This window comes from Anomaloglossus baeobatrachus, chromosome 2, assembly GCF_048569485.1.
Source record: "Anomaloglossus baeobatrachus isolate aAnoBae1 chromosome 2, aAnoBae1.hap1, whole genome shotgun sequence".
In the NCBI taxonomy this organism is placed as follows: Eukaryota; Metazoa; Chordata; class Amphibia; order Anura; family Aromobatidae; genus Anomaloglossus; species Anomaloglossus baeobatrachus.
Window position 1 is genome coordinate 636,254,161 of NC_134354.1, and position 16,901 is coordinate 636,271,061.

At 43.8% G+C, this 16,901-nt stretch overlaps 1 protein-coding gene across 1 annotated transcript in view; it reads left to right on the top strand.

Moving 5' to 3' along the window:
- Window positions 1-16,901, top strand: part of PRPF40B (pre-mRNA processing factor 40B) — a 184,430-nt gene that overhangs the window by 133,277 nt on the left and 34,252 nt on the right. Inside the window, 3 exon segments of the mRNA XM_075336908.1 lie at window positions 8,930-9,021; window positions 11,313-11,429; window positions 12,696-12,833. Of these exon segments, the coding sequence (XP_075193023.1) occupies window positions 8,930-9,021; window positions 11,313-11,429; window positions 12,696-12,833 (347 nt within the window).

Consider the following 16,901-nt stretch of genomic DNA (forward strand, 5'->3'; position numbering starts at 1 on the left):
GATCAATGCAGAAGAGCCCCAACACTACGCCAAAGTATTTCTCTACGTTGGGGTCCCTAGCTTGTGTGTGTCCTCTCATGCAGTTAAAAAACTTACCGTGTATGGGACGCTGAGACCCAGGCTATATATACGATGTGGATTGGCAATAGGTGTGTATGGGGAGGGTTCACAAACGAAAAACTACTAACATTAAGGAATAACGTTTGGAACTCCATTCTATGTCTGAACTGGGTGCAAAAAACCTAAAAAACATCACTATGGGGAGATAAGGTATGCACACCAGTGACTATGGAAGGGGAATACATGGAATAGCAGAAACTGCTGTGTGAATACTGACATGAAAAATTCAATAGCTATTTGTAAGAATGAAATGTGAAAAATGGAACCTGCATTACTGCCATGAATATATGAATAAAGAGAAATTTAGCTACTGAATTGATCAATGCAGAAGAGCCCCAACACTACGCCAAAGTATTTCTCTACGTTGGGGTCCCTAGCTTGTGTGTGTCCTCTCATGCAGTTAAAAAACTTACCGTGTATGGGACGCTGAGACCCAGGCTATATATACGATGTGGATTGGCAATAGGTGTGTATGGGGAGGGTTCACAAACGAAAAACTACTAACATTAAGGAATAACGTTTGGAACTCCATTCTATGTCTGAACTGGGTGCAAAAAACCTAAAAAACATCACTATGGGGAGATAAGGTATGCACACCAGTGACTATGGAAGGGGAATACATGGAATAGCAGAAACTGCTGTGTGAATACTGACATGAAAAATTCAATAGCTATTTGTAAGAATGAAATGTGAAAAATGGAACCTGCATTACTGCCATGAATATATGAATAAAGAGAAATTTAGCTACTGAATTGATCAATGCAGAAGAGCCCCAACACTACGCCAAAGTATTTCTCTACGTTGGGGTCCCTAGCTTGTGTGTGTCCTCTCATGCAGTTAAAAAACTTACCGTGTATGGGACGCTGAGACCCAGGCTATATATACGATGTGGATTGGCAATAGGTGTGTATGGGGAGGGTTCACAAACGAAAAACTACTAACATTAAGGAATAACGTTTGGAACTCCATTCTATGTCTGAACTGGGTGCAAAAAACCTAAAAAACATCATTCATTCTTACAAATAGCTATTGAATTTTTCATGTCAGTATTCACACAGCAGTTTCTGCTATTCCATGTATTCCCCTTCCATAGTCACTGGTGTGCATACCTTATCTCCCCATGTTAGTAGTTTTTCGTTTGTGAACCCTCCCCATACACACCTATTGCCAATCCACATCGTATATATAGCCTGGGTCTCAGCGTCCCATACACGGTAAGTTTTTTAACTGCATGAGAGGACACACACAAGCTAGGGACCCCAACGTAGAGAAATACTTTGGCGTAGTGTTGGGGCTCTTCTGCATTGATCAATTCAGTAGCTAAATTTCTCTTTATTCATATATTCATGGCAGTAATGCAGGTTCCATTTTTCACATTTCATTCTTACAAATAGCTATTGAATTTTTCATGTCAGTATTCACACAGCAGTTTCTGCTATTCCATGTATTCCCCTTCCATAGTCACTGGTGTGCATACCTTATCTCCCCATAGTGATGTTTTTTAGGTTTTTTGCACCCAGTTCAGACATAGAATGGAGTTCCAAACGTTATTCCTTAATGTTAGTAGTTTTTCGTTTGTGAACCCTCCCCATACACACCTATTGCCAATCCACATCGTATATATAGCCTGGGTCTCAGCGTCCCATACACGGTAAGTTTTTTAACTGCATGAGAGGACACACACAAGCTAGGGACCCCAACGTAGAGAAATACTTTGGCGTAGTGTTGGGGCTCTTCTGCATTGATCAATTCAGTAGCTAAATTTCTCTTTATTCATATATTCATGGCAGTAATGCAGGTTCCATTTTTCACATTTCATTCTTACAAATAGCTATTGAATTTTTCATGTCAGTATTCACACAGCAGTTTCTGCTATTCCATGTATTCCCCTTCCATAGTCACTGGTGTGCATACCTTATCTCCCCATAGTGATGTTTTTTAGGTTTTTTGCACCCAGTTCAGACATAGAATGGAGTTCCAAACGTTATTCCTTAATGTTAGTAGTTTTTCGTTTGTGAACCCTCCCCATACACACCTATTGCCAATCCACATCGTATATATAGCCTGGGTCTCAGCGTCCCATACACGGTAAGTTTTTTAACTGCATGAGAGGACACACACAAGCTAGGGACCCCAACGTAGAGAAATACTTTGGCGTAGTGTTGGGGCTCTTCTGCATTGATCAATTCAGTAGCTAAATTTCTCTTTATTCATATATTCATGGCAGTAATGCAGGTTCCATTTTTCACATTTCATTCTTACAAATAGCTATTGAATTTTTCATGTCAGTATTCACACAGCAGTTTCTGCTATTCCATGTATTCCCCTTCCATAGTCACTGGTGTGCATACCTTATCTCCCCATAGTGATGTTTTTTAGGTTTTTTGCACCCAGTTCAGACATAGAATGGAGTTCCAAACGTTATTCCTTAATGTTAGTAGTTTTTCGTTTGTGAACCCTCCCCATACACACCTATTGCCAATCCACATCGTATATATAGCCTGGGTCTCAGCGTCCCATACACGGTAAGTTTTTTAACTGCATGAGAGGACACACACAAGCTAGGGACCCCAACGTAGAGAAATACTTTGGCGTAGTGTTGGGGCTCTTCTGCATTGATCAATTCAGTAGCTAAATTTCTCTTTATTCATATATTCATGGCAGTAATGCAGGTTCCATTTTTCACATTTCATTCTTACAAATAGCTATTGAATTTTTCATGTCAGTATTCACACAGCAGTTTCTGCTATTCCATGTATTCCCCTTCCATAGTCACTGGTGTGCATACCTTATCTCCCCATAGTGATGTTTTTTAGGTTTTTTGCACCCAGTTCAGACATAGAATGGAGTTCGAAACGTTATTCCTTAATGTTAGTAGTTTTTCGTTTGTGAACCCTCCCCATACACACCTATTGCCAATCCACATCGTATATATAGCCTGGGTCTCAGCGTCCCATACACGGTAAGTTTTTTAACTGCATGAGAGGACACACACAAGCTAGGGACCCCAACGTAGAGAAATACTTTGGCGTAGTGTTGGGGCTCTTCTGCATTGATCAATTCAGTAGCTAAATTTCTCTTTATTCATATATTCATGGCAGTAATGCAGGTTCCATTTTTCACATTTCATTCTTACAAATAGCTATTGAATTTTTCATGTCAGTATTCACACAGCAGTTTCTGCTATTCCATGTATTCCCCTTCCATAGTCACTGGTGTGCATACCTTATCTCCCCATAGTGATGTTTTTTAGGTTTTTTGCACCCAGTTCAGACATAGAATGGAGTTCCAAACGTTATTCCTTAATGTTAGTAGTTTTTCGTTTGTGAACCCTCCCCATACACACCTATTGCCAATCCACATCGTATATATAGCCTGGGTCTCAGCGTCCCATACACGGTAAGTTTTTTAACTGCATGAGAGGACACACACAAGCTAGGGACCCCAACGTAGAGAAATACTTTGGCGTAGTGTTGGGGCTCTTCTGCATTGATCAATTCAGTAGCTAAATTTCTCTTTATTCATATATTCATGGCAGTAATGCAGGTTCCATTTTTCACATTTCATTCTTACAAATAGCTATTGAATTTTTCATGTCAGTATTCACACAGCAGTTTCTGCTATTCCATGTATTCCCCTTCCATAGTCACTGGTGTGCATACCTTATCTCCCCATAGTGATGTTTTTTAGGTTTTTTGCACCCAGTTCAGACATAGAATGGAGTTCCAAACGTTATTCCTTAATGTTAGTAGTTTTTCGTTTGTGAACCCTCCCCATACACACCTATTGCCAATCCACATCGTATATATAGCCTGGGTCTCAGCGTCCCATACACGGTAAGTTTTTTAACTGCATGAGAGGACACACACAAGCTAGGGACCCCAACGTAGAGAAATACTTTGGCGTAGTGTTGGGGCTCTTCTGCATTGATCAATTCAGTAGCTAAATTTCTCTTTATTCATATATTCATGGCAGTAATGCAGGTTCCATTTTTCACATTTCATTCTTACAAATAGCTATTGAATTTTTCATGTCAGTATTCACACAGCAGTTTCTGCTATTCCATGTATTCCCCTTCCATAGTCACTGGTGTGCATACCTTATCTCCCCATAGTGATGTTTTTTAGGTTTTTTGCACCCAGTTCAGACATAGAATGGAGTTCCAAACGTTATTCCTTAATGTTAGTAGTTTTTCGTTTGTGAACCCTCCCCATACACACCTATTGCCAATCCACATCGTATATATAGCCTGGGTCTCAGCGTCCCATACACGGTAAGTTTTTTAACTGCATGAGAGGACACACACAAGCTAGGGACCCCAACGTAGAGAAATACTTTGGCGTAGTGTTGGGGCTCTTCTGCATTGATCAATTCAGTAGCTAAATTTCTCTTTATTCATATATTCCTGGCAGTAATGCAGGTTCCATTTTTCACATTTCATTCTTACAAATAGCTATTGAATTTTTCATGTCAGTATTCACACAGCAGTTTCTGCTATTCCATGTATTCCCCTTCCATAGTCACTGGTGTGCATACCTTATCTCCCCATAGTGATGTTTTTTAGGTTTTTTGCACCCAGTTCAGACATAGAATGGAGTTCCAAACGTTATTCCTTAATGTTAGTAGTTTTTCGTTTGTGAACCCTCCCCATACACACCTATTGCCAATCCACATCGTATATATAGCCTGGGTCTCAGCGTCCCATACACGGTAAGTTTTTTAACTGCATGAGAGGACACACACAAGCTAGGGACCCCAACGTAGAGAAATACTTTGGCGTAGTGTTGGGGCTCTTCTGCATTGATCAATTCAGTAGCTAAATTTCTCTTTATTCATATATTCATGGCAGTAATGCAGGTTCCATTTTTCACATTTCATTCTTACAAATAGCTATTGAATTTTTCATGTCAGTATTCACACAGCAGTTTCTGCTATTCCATGTATTCCCCTTCCATAGTCACTGGTGTGCATACCTTATCTCCCCATAGTGATGTTTTTTAGGTTTTTTGCACCCAGTTCAGACATAGAATGGAGTTCCAAACGTTATTCCTTAATGTTAGTAGTTTTTCGTTTGTGAACCCTCCCCATACACACCTATTGCCAATCCACATCGTATATATAGCCTGGGTCTCAGCGTCCCATACACGGTAAGTTTTTTAACTGCATGAGAGGACACACACAAGCTAGGGACCCCAACGTAGAGAAATACTTTGGCGTAGTGTTGGGGCTCTTCTGCATTGATCAATTCAGTAGCTAAATTTCTCTTTATTCATATATTCATGGCAGTAATGCAGGTTCCATTTTTCACATTTCATTCTTACAAATAGCTATTGAATTTTTCATGTCAGTATTCACACAGCAGTTTCTGCTATTCCATGTATTCCCCTTCCATAGTCACTGGTGTGCATACCTTATCTCCCCATAGTGATGTTTTTTAGGTTTTTTGCACCCAGTTCAGACATAGAATGGAGTTCCAAACGTTATTCCTTAATGTTAGTAGTTTTTCGTTTGTGAACCCTCCCCATACACACCTATTGCCAATCCACATCGTATATATAGCCTGGGTCTCAGCGTCCCATACACGGTAAGTTTTTTAACTGCATGAGAGGACACACACAAGCTAGGGACCCCAACGTAGAGAAATACTTTGGCGTAGTGTTGGGGCTCTTCTGCATTGATCAATTCAGTAGCTAAATTTCTCTTTATTCATATATTCATGGCAGTAATGCAGGTTCCATTTTTCACATTTCATTCTTACAAATAGCTATTGAATTTTTCATGTCAGTATTCACACAGCAGTTTCTGCTATTCCATGTATTCCCCTTCCATAGTCACTGGTGTGCATACCTTATCTCCCCATAGTGATGTTTTTTAGGTTTTTTGCACCCAGTTCAGACATAGAATGGAGTTCCAAACGTTATTCCTTAATGTTAGTAGTTTTTCGTTTGTGAACCCTCCCCATACACACCTATTGCCAATCCACATCGTATATATAGCCTGGGTCTCAGCGTCCCATACACGGTAAGTTTTTTAACTGCATGAGAGGACACACACAAGCTAGGGACCCCAACGTAGAGAAATACTTTGGCGTAGTGTTGGGGCTCTTCTGCATTGATCAATTCAGTAGCTAAATTTCTCTTTATTCATATATTCATGGCAGTAATGCAGGTTCCATTTTTCACATTTCATTCTTACAAATAGCTATTGAATTTTTCATGTCAGTATTCACACAGCAGTTTCTGCTATTCCATGTATTCCCCTTCCATAGTCACTGGTGTGCATACCTTATCTCCCCATAGTGATGTTTTTTAGGTTTTTTGCACCCAGTTCAGACATAGAATGGAGTTCCAAACGTTATTCCTTAATGTTAGTAGTTTTTCGTTTGTGAACCCTCCCCATACACACCTATTGCCAATCCACATCGTATATATAGCCTGGGTCTCAGCGTCCCATACACGGTAAGTTTTTTAACTGCATGAGAGGACACACACAAGCTAGGGACCCCAACGTAGAGAAATACTTTGGCGTAGTGTTGGGGCTCTTCTGCATTGATCAATTCAGTAGCTAAATTTCTCTTTATTCATATATTCATGGCAGTAATGCAGGTTCCATTTTTCACATTTCATTCTTACAAATAGCTATTGAATTTTTCATGTCAGTATTCACACAGCAGTTTCTGCTATTCCATGTATTCCCCTTCCATAGTCACTGGTGTGCATACCTTATCTCCCCATAGTGATGTTTTTTAGGTTTTTTGCACCCAGTTCAGACATAGAATGGAGTTCCAAACGTTATTCCTTAATGTTAGTAGTTTTTCGTTTGTGAACCCTCCCCATACACACCTATTGCCAATCCACATCGTATATATAGCCTGGGTCTCAGCGTCCCATACACGGTAAGTTTTTTAACTGCATGAGAGGACACACACAAGCTAGGGACCCCAACGTAGAGAAATACTTTGGCGTAGTGTTGGGGCTCTTCTGCATTGATCAATTCAGTAGCTAAATTTCTCTTTATTCATATATTCATGGCAGTAATGCAGGTTCCATTTTTCACATTTCATTCTTACAAATAGCTATTGAATTTTTCATGTCAGTATTCACACAGCAGTTTCTGCTATTCCATGTATTCCCCTTCCATAGTCACTGGTGTGCATACCTTATCTCCCCATAGTGATGTTTTTTAGGTTTTTTGCACCCAGTTCAGACATAGAATGGTCCTCCACCTGTGACCGCAGGTAATCTGACTTCAGATGGGGTCACTTAGTTTAATGAAGTACCCTGAGGTAAACTATAGCGCTGTCACATGGACATCTTAGTCTAGGGATGGTTCTCAGCGATATTGGGGTGCACTTATGAAAATGTCCTTTTCTATATCAGGCTTTAGTAGCTAATTTTGTGCTTGGGCAGCGCTATATTAGTGTGATGCTGACATATTGTGATTGTGGACTGGCAATACCGTACTAGAGCTATTGCTCTGGTTATCAGAGGTCCGCATTATTAATGGAATCCTTATCCTCATATCAGAATTCTCCTAATGAACCCGCTGATGACTAAGTGGGGGAAACGGGTAGAGAATGAGAATTGTGCTGAGAATTTAGCCACTTTGCAATTATTTGTAATGATAGTTTAACCAACTTAAGCGGGCTTTACACGCTACGACATCGCTAATGCGGAGTCGTTGGGGTCACGGAATTCGTGACGCACATCCGGCCGCATTAGCGATGCCGTTGCGTGTGACATCGATTAGCGATTTTGCATCGTTGCAAAACAGTGAAAAATCGCTAATCGGCGACACGGGGGTCCATTCCCAATTATCGTTACTTCAGCAGTAACGAGGTTGTTCCTCGTTCCTGCGGCGTCACACATCGCTGCGTGTGACGCCGCAGGAGCGAGGAACGTCTCCCTACCTGCCTCCCGGCCGCTATGCGGAAGGAAGGAGGTGGGCGGGATGTTACGTCCCGCTCATCTCCGCCCCTCCGCTGCGATTGGGCGGCGGTTCAGTGACGTCGCTGTGACGCCGCACGGACCGCCCCCTTAGAAAGGAGGCGGTTCGCCGGTCACAGCGACGTCGCCGGACAGGTAAGTATGTGTGACGGCTCTGGGCGATGTTGTGCGCCACGGGCAGCGATATGCCCGTGTCGCGCAACAGATGGGGGCGGGTACGCACACTAGCGATATCGGGACCGATATCGCAGTGTGTAAAGTAGCCTTTAATATCTAATTGTTATCATTTTATTAGAATTATATGAGGGATTTTTTACATCTTATACATTCATTATAGCAATTGAAGCAATAATATCTTTAAGATCTTTCAATAAGGCGCCTCCTGCTGGTGGTTGAGATGTACTAATTATGGGTTTTGATCATTGATATCCCCTTTTTTGTAACTCTATACCCCATCCTATATGTACTGATATGTTGGTGTTTAGAAGTAGTGATTATATCTTCCTAGTGCCAAGCCAGATAGTGAAGATACCATCTTTATCTTGGTATATATTGAATAATACACCCAATTTATGGGTCCCTATTGATTGACCTTTGGTGGCGTACTGTGATACTTTTGTTGCAATATCAACATTGAGTGTATTTTCAGGAATATTCTACATTAAATTTTACCTGTATCTTTTTTATTATATATTTTTTTATTTTTACAAAGCATGAGCAGTGTTACCAATGAAAATCAGCGTGATGAACAATTATTTGTGCTCTGTCCAAGATGATCATTTTTTAATACCATAAACAAAAAGTATTAGTCAGATTGTGAGTGAGAATCATTATCTAAAAATGTTTTTCATCCAATGTTTCAGGTTCTACTCCTCTTGATCTGTTTAAGTTTTATGTGGAGGATCTGAAAGCTCGATTCCACGATGAGAAAAAGATCATAAAAGATATTCTAAAAGTGAGTGTAGCAAACATGGGGTTACCACAGCATGATCAATAATTTTCTACAGCAAAAAAAATCTCAAACAACCTTGAAATGGTAAAAAAAATATTTTTTTTTTGTCATAGAAAATCATTGTGGTTATGTTGCTGAAGTATTACAGACTGTGCAGAGCAAACATTAAAGTCCCATTTTAACTTTTTTTGCAATTTAAAAATCTGAACTGGTGACGACGAATCTCTGGTTTTAAAAATGGTTTCTGTTCTCCCATAAAAAAATGAATCTAATTTGAATACTATGTGCCCACGGGGAAAGTGTCCTGCAGTTATATCCGCAGGACATGCCGCAGGAGCTCCCAGAAATCCGCAGCACAACTTTGTTTCAATGCTGCGGATGTGCTGCGGAATGTCCTGCGGATATGCTACGGGCATTCTGCATTGAGGATACAGAACCATGGCTTCGGCACTGCATCCTCAATGCAGAACAAGTGCTGCAGTGATCGGGGCGTTCATACTTACCTCCATCATGCAGCACCTCACTTTCTGTCTGTCAGCATCTGCACTGTGCAGGAGAAGGTGGGCGGGCCTGAACTAGCTGTGGCTGTCACATGACCAGAGCTCGTGCAGGCTCTGCCCACCTCCTGCTTCCTGCTCCTAGCTCCACTGTCGTGACGTCCTCTGCACAGGAAGAAAGTGACGGGGGTCTGGTATCAAGGCAGGTAAGTATGGGACTAAGGCTATCTGCGCACGTTGCGTACAGTCACTGCAGAAATTTCTGCAGCGATCTGAAGAGCACACGTGCGCTTTAAATCGCTGCAGAAATGTCCGTAGTGAAAAAAAAAAAAAGCCGATTCCATGCGCTCTGCCTGCAGCTCCTCCCATAGACAGAGCAGGAGCTGCCGGCAAAGCGCACAGAAGAAGTGACATGTCACTTCTTAGAACGCAGCGCTTCGGTAGAAGCCGAAGCGCTGCGCTCTAAAACGCCACGTGCGCACGGCCCCTGCACAATCTCCATAGACTGTGCAGGGGACGCAGGACGCATGCAGTTACGCTGCCCTATAAAGCGCAGCGTAACTGCATGTATTTACGCAACGTGCGCACATAGCCTAAGGCAGGTAAGCCTCTATCTCCATAGTGGAGCGCCGGGATTTCCGCAGGTAAAGCCACAGGAATAATTGACATGCAGTTATGTGCGGCTGCGGGACATCCGCAGCATATTCTGCAGCCGCACATACTGCAGCGTGGACACAGACACTCCCCATGTCCCATAGGATAACATGGGGAGTGTCTGTACTTGCTGAAACCTGCGGATTTATCTGGAAAATCCAGATAAATCCGCAGGTTTTCCACGGCAAAATCTGCAGGAGCAAGCTCCCGTGGGCACATAGTCTAACAGTGATAACATTTGTAAATCTTTTCTTTTAATTTAAAGGGAACCTGTCAGGTGCAATATGCACTCAGAACCACGAGCAGTTCTGGGTGCATATTGCTAATCACTGCCTAACTGTCCCAGTATCCATCTAGTAGCATACATACTCGCAAGGGCGTAAGTTCCCCCGACTAGTCCGCCCTCTTAGCATGTTAGCACAACCACAAGGGCGTGTTAACATACTAATCGTCATCGGCAGTGACCTGTGTCCATTGTCACTGCCTGAGATACCAGGGTTAATGATCAGAAGTCATTCGCACTTCCGCTCATGCGCACTATGAAGCCGGGCATATGCGTCCCAGCTTCAGAGAGGTCTAGTGTGCATGACCAGAAGTGTCAGAACTTCTGATCATGCGCACTGACCCTAAACCTAGCGATTGAGACTGTGACAATGGACATGCGCATCACCGCCGATGTTGCTAGGCATTGAATAACATGTTAACACGCCCCTGTCAGTGTGCTAACATGCTAAGAGGGCGGACTAGTCAGGGGAACTAATGCTCTTGTGACTAGTCCCTGCTCTCATTAGCATATCATAAAGGATCTTTAGAAATACTTTTTCTAAAGATCTCTTTATCTACACTAGTGTATACAGGGACGGTTAGGCAGAGATTAGCAATATGCACCCAGAACTGCTTGTGGTTCTGGGTGTATATTGCACCTGACAGGTTCACTTTAATGAGCTAATTTATTTCTGCCAATTCATAGTAACCTTATTGTGAAAACTAGTCTATTCGCACCTGAAATGTTGATTCTTCTGCTTTTTGCACGAAAAGTCATAGGATGCCACTTACATAATCCATTTCTTGACTATGGTCAGAATGCCTACATTTATTCTTTGTTGTTTTTTTATATATATTTTTGATCTTTCACTCAAACAGGATCGTAACTTCAGTGTTGAGGTCAACACTACTTTTGAAGATTTTGCGCACATTATCAGTTTTGACAAGCGAGCGGCAACACTTGATGCGGGAAACATCAAGCTAACATTTAATAGTGTAAGTGTACCGCCCCGGGGCTCGGCCGGCTGCCGAGCCGCTTGGATCTGGGCTCGTCGGTGGGTGGCTCGGGCTCCTCCTGGACCCGGGGGGTCACGTCGCTCTGAAGGGATGCTGGCGCTACACGAGGGGTGGTGTTCGGTGGGGAGGTCCACGGCCGAGGCCACGGTTGTTTTTGGGGGTTAAGTTCGTGACGCCACCCACGGGTTGTGGTGAATGGATGGACACCACCGCTGCCGTTGACTAGGCTCCCGGGAACGGTGTTGCGCAGCTTGGTGTTGACCCCTCCGTGGGTAGGGGGTGATGGTCCCGGGGGCCCGAGGGTGATGGGGAGAGGGAATGGATGCGTGCTGGCGTGTTAGTGCGGTGTGCGGCCCGAGGGCACTGTTGTACTCACTATTACAGACACACTGGAGTCTCTGGTGAACCAAACAAGATGGTGGATGGTGCCCGCAGCCGGCTGCGCTTCTCCCCTTTTTAGGTTGGTGGTTTCCACCTTTCTCCTGCACCTCACTTTTGGTAGAAATGATGACTCCTCTGCCTGAGCAACGGTAGTCCGCTCCCCAGCTTTGTGTGCGCCGATAGAGCCCCTTTTGCCTGCAGACGCTGGCCCGTGGGATCTCGATGCCTAGGCGGTGGCTTTCTATCCCTATGGGTGGACTGTTGTCTTCAGTCGGGTCTTGGGTGGGAAAGGACCTAAAGTGCAGACCTCAATCAGTAAATATGACTCGGTCCAGTGGTTTCTGGGCCTCGTACTGGGTCTGAGTACCCCTCCTGGTGCTCCTGTTTCCAGTCGGTTCCCCGGTTCGGTACCGGCGGGCCACTACCCGGTCCCGGTCCCTTACGGTTCCACCAGCTGTAATCCCAGCTCCTGCAGGCGGCCACCACCGTCTGCCTCCTGGCCACAGGGTATCCGGGCTCCAACCCAGATCCCTGACAGACGTCTCCTCTTTGCTACCACTCCCCTCTACTGCTGTCACTGAACTCTCTATTTTTCCTGCCTCAGGCCATCCGAACTCCTCGGTGGGCATGGCCAACCGCCTGGCCCCGATCCCCCGGGTGTGGACGTCAGAACCTGAGAGGGGTGAAACAGGGTTTTACTGGTTGGCTGCTGGTACCTTTTTAGGGGCAGGTGTTTGTGCAGGGGACTACCTGTGACTTCCTGGCTAGTCCAGGGCGTCACATAAGTGTGGGATGGAATAAGCTGAAAAGACAAAATGGAAAGACCCCAATATTGCTTATTTAACTCTCCTTTGTTTTATCTAGTTGCTGGAGAAAGCAGAGGCTCGGGAACGTGAGCGAGGAAAGGAGGAAGCGCGCAAGTTTAGAAGGAAGGAAGCGGCATTTAAAAGCATGTTGAAGCAGGCAGCCCCTCCCCTAGAAGTAGACAACAGCTGGGATGATGTAAGAAGTCAATAAATTGATCGATACAGATTTTATTTATTTTAGGCTATGTGCGCACACTGCAGATTAGGTGCAGACATTTCCTACACCAAAAATGAACCTTGTGGCAGAAAAATGCACAAAAAAACCATGCGGTTTTTTGGGTGTATTTTTTGTGCCATGCATTTTTTTAGTGAAATCAATGGCTGGAAGGGCTGAAAAAACGCACCAACACTTGACATGCTGCTTCTTTTTTTCTGCACCCAAACCTGCAAGGAAAAAAGAAGCAACTTCAGAATTCTCCTTGACTTTGCTGGCATAAGGATAGACATGCAGATTTGGGGAACAATCTGCACAATAATCTGCACAATAATCTGCACCAAATCTGCAAAAAAAAAAACAAAACTCAGCGTGCGCACACAGCCTTATAGTTGTTGCTGCTTATTATTAGTGAGTGTCACTATTCTGATTTTGTAGTTTTTGGGGCTTTCACTCTGGCTTCATAAAAGTACAGTGAGTATATAAAAAGTCTACACACCCCTGTTAAAATGCCAGGTTATTATCATGTAAAAGAATCATTCCAAGAAGAATCATTTCAGAACATCCAACTTTAATGTCACCAATAATTTGTACAAATCCATTGAGAAACAAGGAAATCATTTTGACGGCGAAAGTAAAAATAACAAAACTAAAATAATGTGGTCGCAAAAGTATGAACCCCTCTTATTGGGGAAGACGTGGTTGTGTTCAGAAGAAGCCAATCACACTCCAACTCATGTTGCATAACAGTCGGTACACCATAATTTACAGTGATTCTTTCTAATTAACCCCATATTAAGTTTAGCTGTTCTAGTAGGATTTTCCTGACTGATTGTTGTTGAATTTTACAGCAAAAGCCATGGTCCGTAAACAGTTTTTAGCACAGCAAAGGAATCTTATTGTTAACTTGATCAGTCAGGGAAAGAGCAAAAAAAATTTCAGGGCATTAGCTATACCATGGAACACTGTGAAAACAGTCTTCATTAAGTGGCTTAAATTTGGCAAAACAGTAACATTACCTAGAATTGGACATCCCTCAAAATTTTCTTAAAAGACAAGAGGAAAAGTGGTCCAGGAGGCTGCCAAAAAGAGCTACAGCAACATTAAAGGAGCTGCAGGAAGAATATCTGGCAAGTGCTGGTTGTGTGTATTGATTGTGACAACAATCAAGAGACAGCCTATTTTTTTTTTTTTTTTACAAAGAAAAACATCCAAGCCTGGCTATGTTTTGCTAAATCCTTTGTCAAGTCTACCAGAAGTATGTCGGTGCTATGGTCTAAAGAAACTAGGGTTGAACTTTTTGTCCATAAGTCGGAAAGTCATGTTTGATGCAAAGCCAACACTAGGCATCAGCAGAAGAGCGCCATACTCACAGTGAAACAGGGTAAAGGCAGTATTATGATTTGGAGCTTTTTTCAGCAGCTGTAACTGTGTCTTTAGTCAAGATGGAGGGAATTATGAACAGTTTTCAATATCAGTCAATTTTGCAACACAACCTTCAGGCCTCTACTAAAAAGCTGAAGATGAAGAGGAATGTTATCTTTCATCATGATAATCCTAAACATACCTCAAAGTGTAGAAGATCAAAGCTGTGGAGGGGCCCAGCCAATGCCCAGACCTGAAGCTCATTGAAAATCTGTGGATTGACCTGAAGATGGCGCTGTACACATGAGAGTCCCTCACAATCTGACAGGTTTGGAGTGCTATTGCAAGAAAGAGTGGGCAAAGATTGCCAATTCTAATCATGCTGATAGACTCCTACTCAAAAAGACTGAATGTTGTCAAAAATTCTTACTGAACGTAAACAAAGTAGTAGTTTAAGTATGTGCATATTTATGCAACCACATGATTCCAGTTATTTACTTTTCTATTTCCACCAAAAAGATTTCAGTTTATTTTTCAATTGGCTTGGACAGATTATGGGTATCATTAAAGGTGTAAAAAGTTCAGAAATTATGCTTCTAGGCATGATTTCTTTACAGTATGTAAAAAAACCTTGGCATTTTGACATGGGTGTGTAGACATTGTTACATGACTAAACACTGGACATAAAATAAGTGCACAGGCCTAGTAGGGTCTGATATACAGTGGAACCTTGGATTAAGAGTAACTTGGTTTGAGAGTGTTTTGCAAGAGAAGCAAAGCTTTGTAAAAATGTGTAACTTGGTTTAAGAGCAATGATTTGCAATAAGAGCAAATACTCACCATGCACAGTTCCGCGGTTCCGTCCTTTCACCGTGCTCTGACGCGCTCTGGAGGTAACTTTGTGTACATATGTACTGTATACTGTATACCATTGTACAGTACAGTATATACTATACAGCGTGTTTATCAATTTGCATTTGTGGATATAGTATTGTACTTTCTTTTTGCTAACCAGTGCAGCACATTGCTTGTACTGGAATCTGCCTGTGCAGTATTCCTACCCCACATTTGTTTAGTTCTGCCCTTATTTTGGGGAGAATAGATTTGGGGGGTGTTTTTTGTTGTGTACTGTACTAAAGATTGTCATATTTATACACCGTTTTTTCTCTATAGTACACCTCCTGCACACCAACTACCGTATTTTTCGCTTTATAAGACGCACTTTTTTTACCCCAAAATTGTGGGGAAAATAGGGGTGCGTCTTACAAAGTGAATGTAACTTACCGGGCAGTGATGCAGCGGTGGAGTGAGTCACAGGAGGCTGGTGCTGGTGCTGCTGCTGGAGCGGAGGCGGCCGCCATGGATCCCGCGGCAATCGGCTGTGGTGGCGGCAGCCATGGATCCCCCGGCAATCGGCTCTGGTGGCGGTGGCGGCCGCCATGGACCCCCCTGCAATCGCTGCGGTGGCGGCCGCCATGGATCCCGCGGCAATCGGCTGCGGTGGCGGCCGCCATGGATCCCCCGGCAATCGGCTGCGGTGGCGGTGGCGGCCGCCATGGATCCCCCGGCAATCGCTGCGGTGGCGGCCGCCATAGCCGAAATCTTTATCTGCGCCTGCGCTGCCTCCAACGCGACTTCCGGAAAAATGGCGGAGGTGACGCAGGCGCAGATGGAGATCTCAGAGAAGCGAGATCTCCATCTGCGCATGCGCTGCCTTCCGTAGCCATTTTCCTGAAGTCCATCGCGTCGGAGGCTACGCAGGCGCAGATAGAGATCGTGGCTCTCGAAGATCGCGATCTGCGCATGCGCGGGCTCCATTTTAGATCTCCGCAGCAGACGGAGACTATCATAAGAAAGAGGAGAGAGAGAAGAACGATTCTCCCTCTCCTCGCTAGGGCTGGATGCTGATTGGTGGAGACAACTTCTGCAGAGCTGCCTCCACCAATCAGTGATCTGAGCATGACAAAGTGTTGTCAGTTGAACCAAGGGTCCTAATAGGTGAGCAAAAAACACTGAAGGGGAACACAACCCCCATCATCAGCCTTCAGAATATACTGTATCAATCGGTGTATTCTGAAGGATGATGGGGGCTGTAGTCCTTTATTGTAAACACTCCAGGGAGGGACTAATGTAGTGGCCAAAGTGTAAATGTAACTACAACCCCCCTCATCTTTCAGAATACAGCCATGTATGGTATACAGTACATGGGTGTATTCCTAAGGATGAGGGGGGTGGTAGTCCCAGATCCCCATAAAAGTGCATCATGCAGGTCCCCCATAGCCGTGTCATCCACGGATCCCACATAACAGTGCATCATCCACAGGTCCCCCATAATAGTGCGTCATCCACAGGTCCCCCATAATAGTGCGTCATCCACATGTCCCCCATAATAGTGCATCATCCACAGGTCCCCCATAATAGTGCGTCATCCACATGTCCCCCATAATAGTGCGTCATCCACAGGTCCCCCATAGCAGTGCGTCATCCACAGGTCCCCCATAGCAGTGCGTCATCCACAGGTCCCCCATAGCAGTGCGTCATTCACAGGTCCCCCATAATAGTGCGTCATCCACATGTCCCCCATAATAGTGCGCCATCCACAGGTCCCCCATAGCAGTGCGTTATCCACAGATCCCCCACAGCAGTGTCATCCACAGGTTCCCCATAGCAGTGCGTCATCCACAT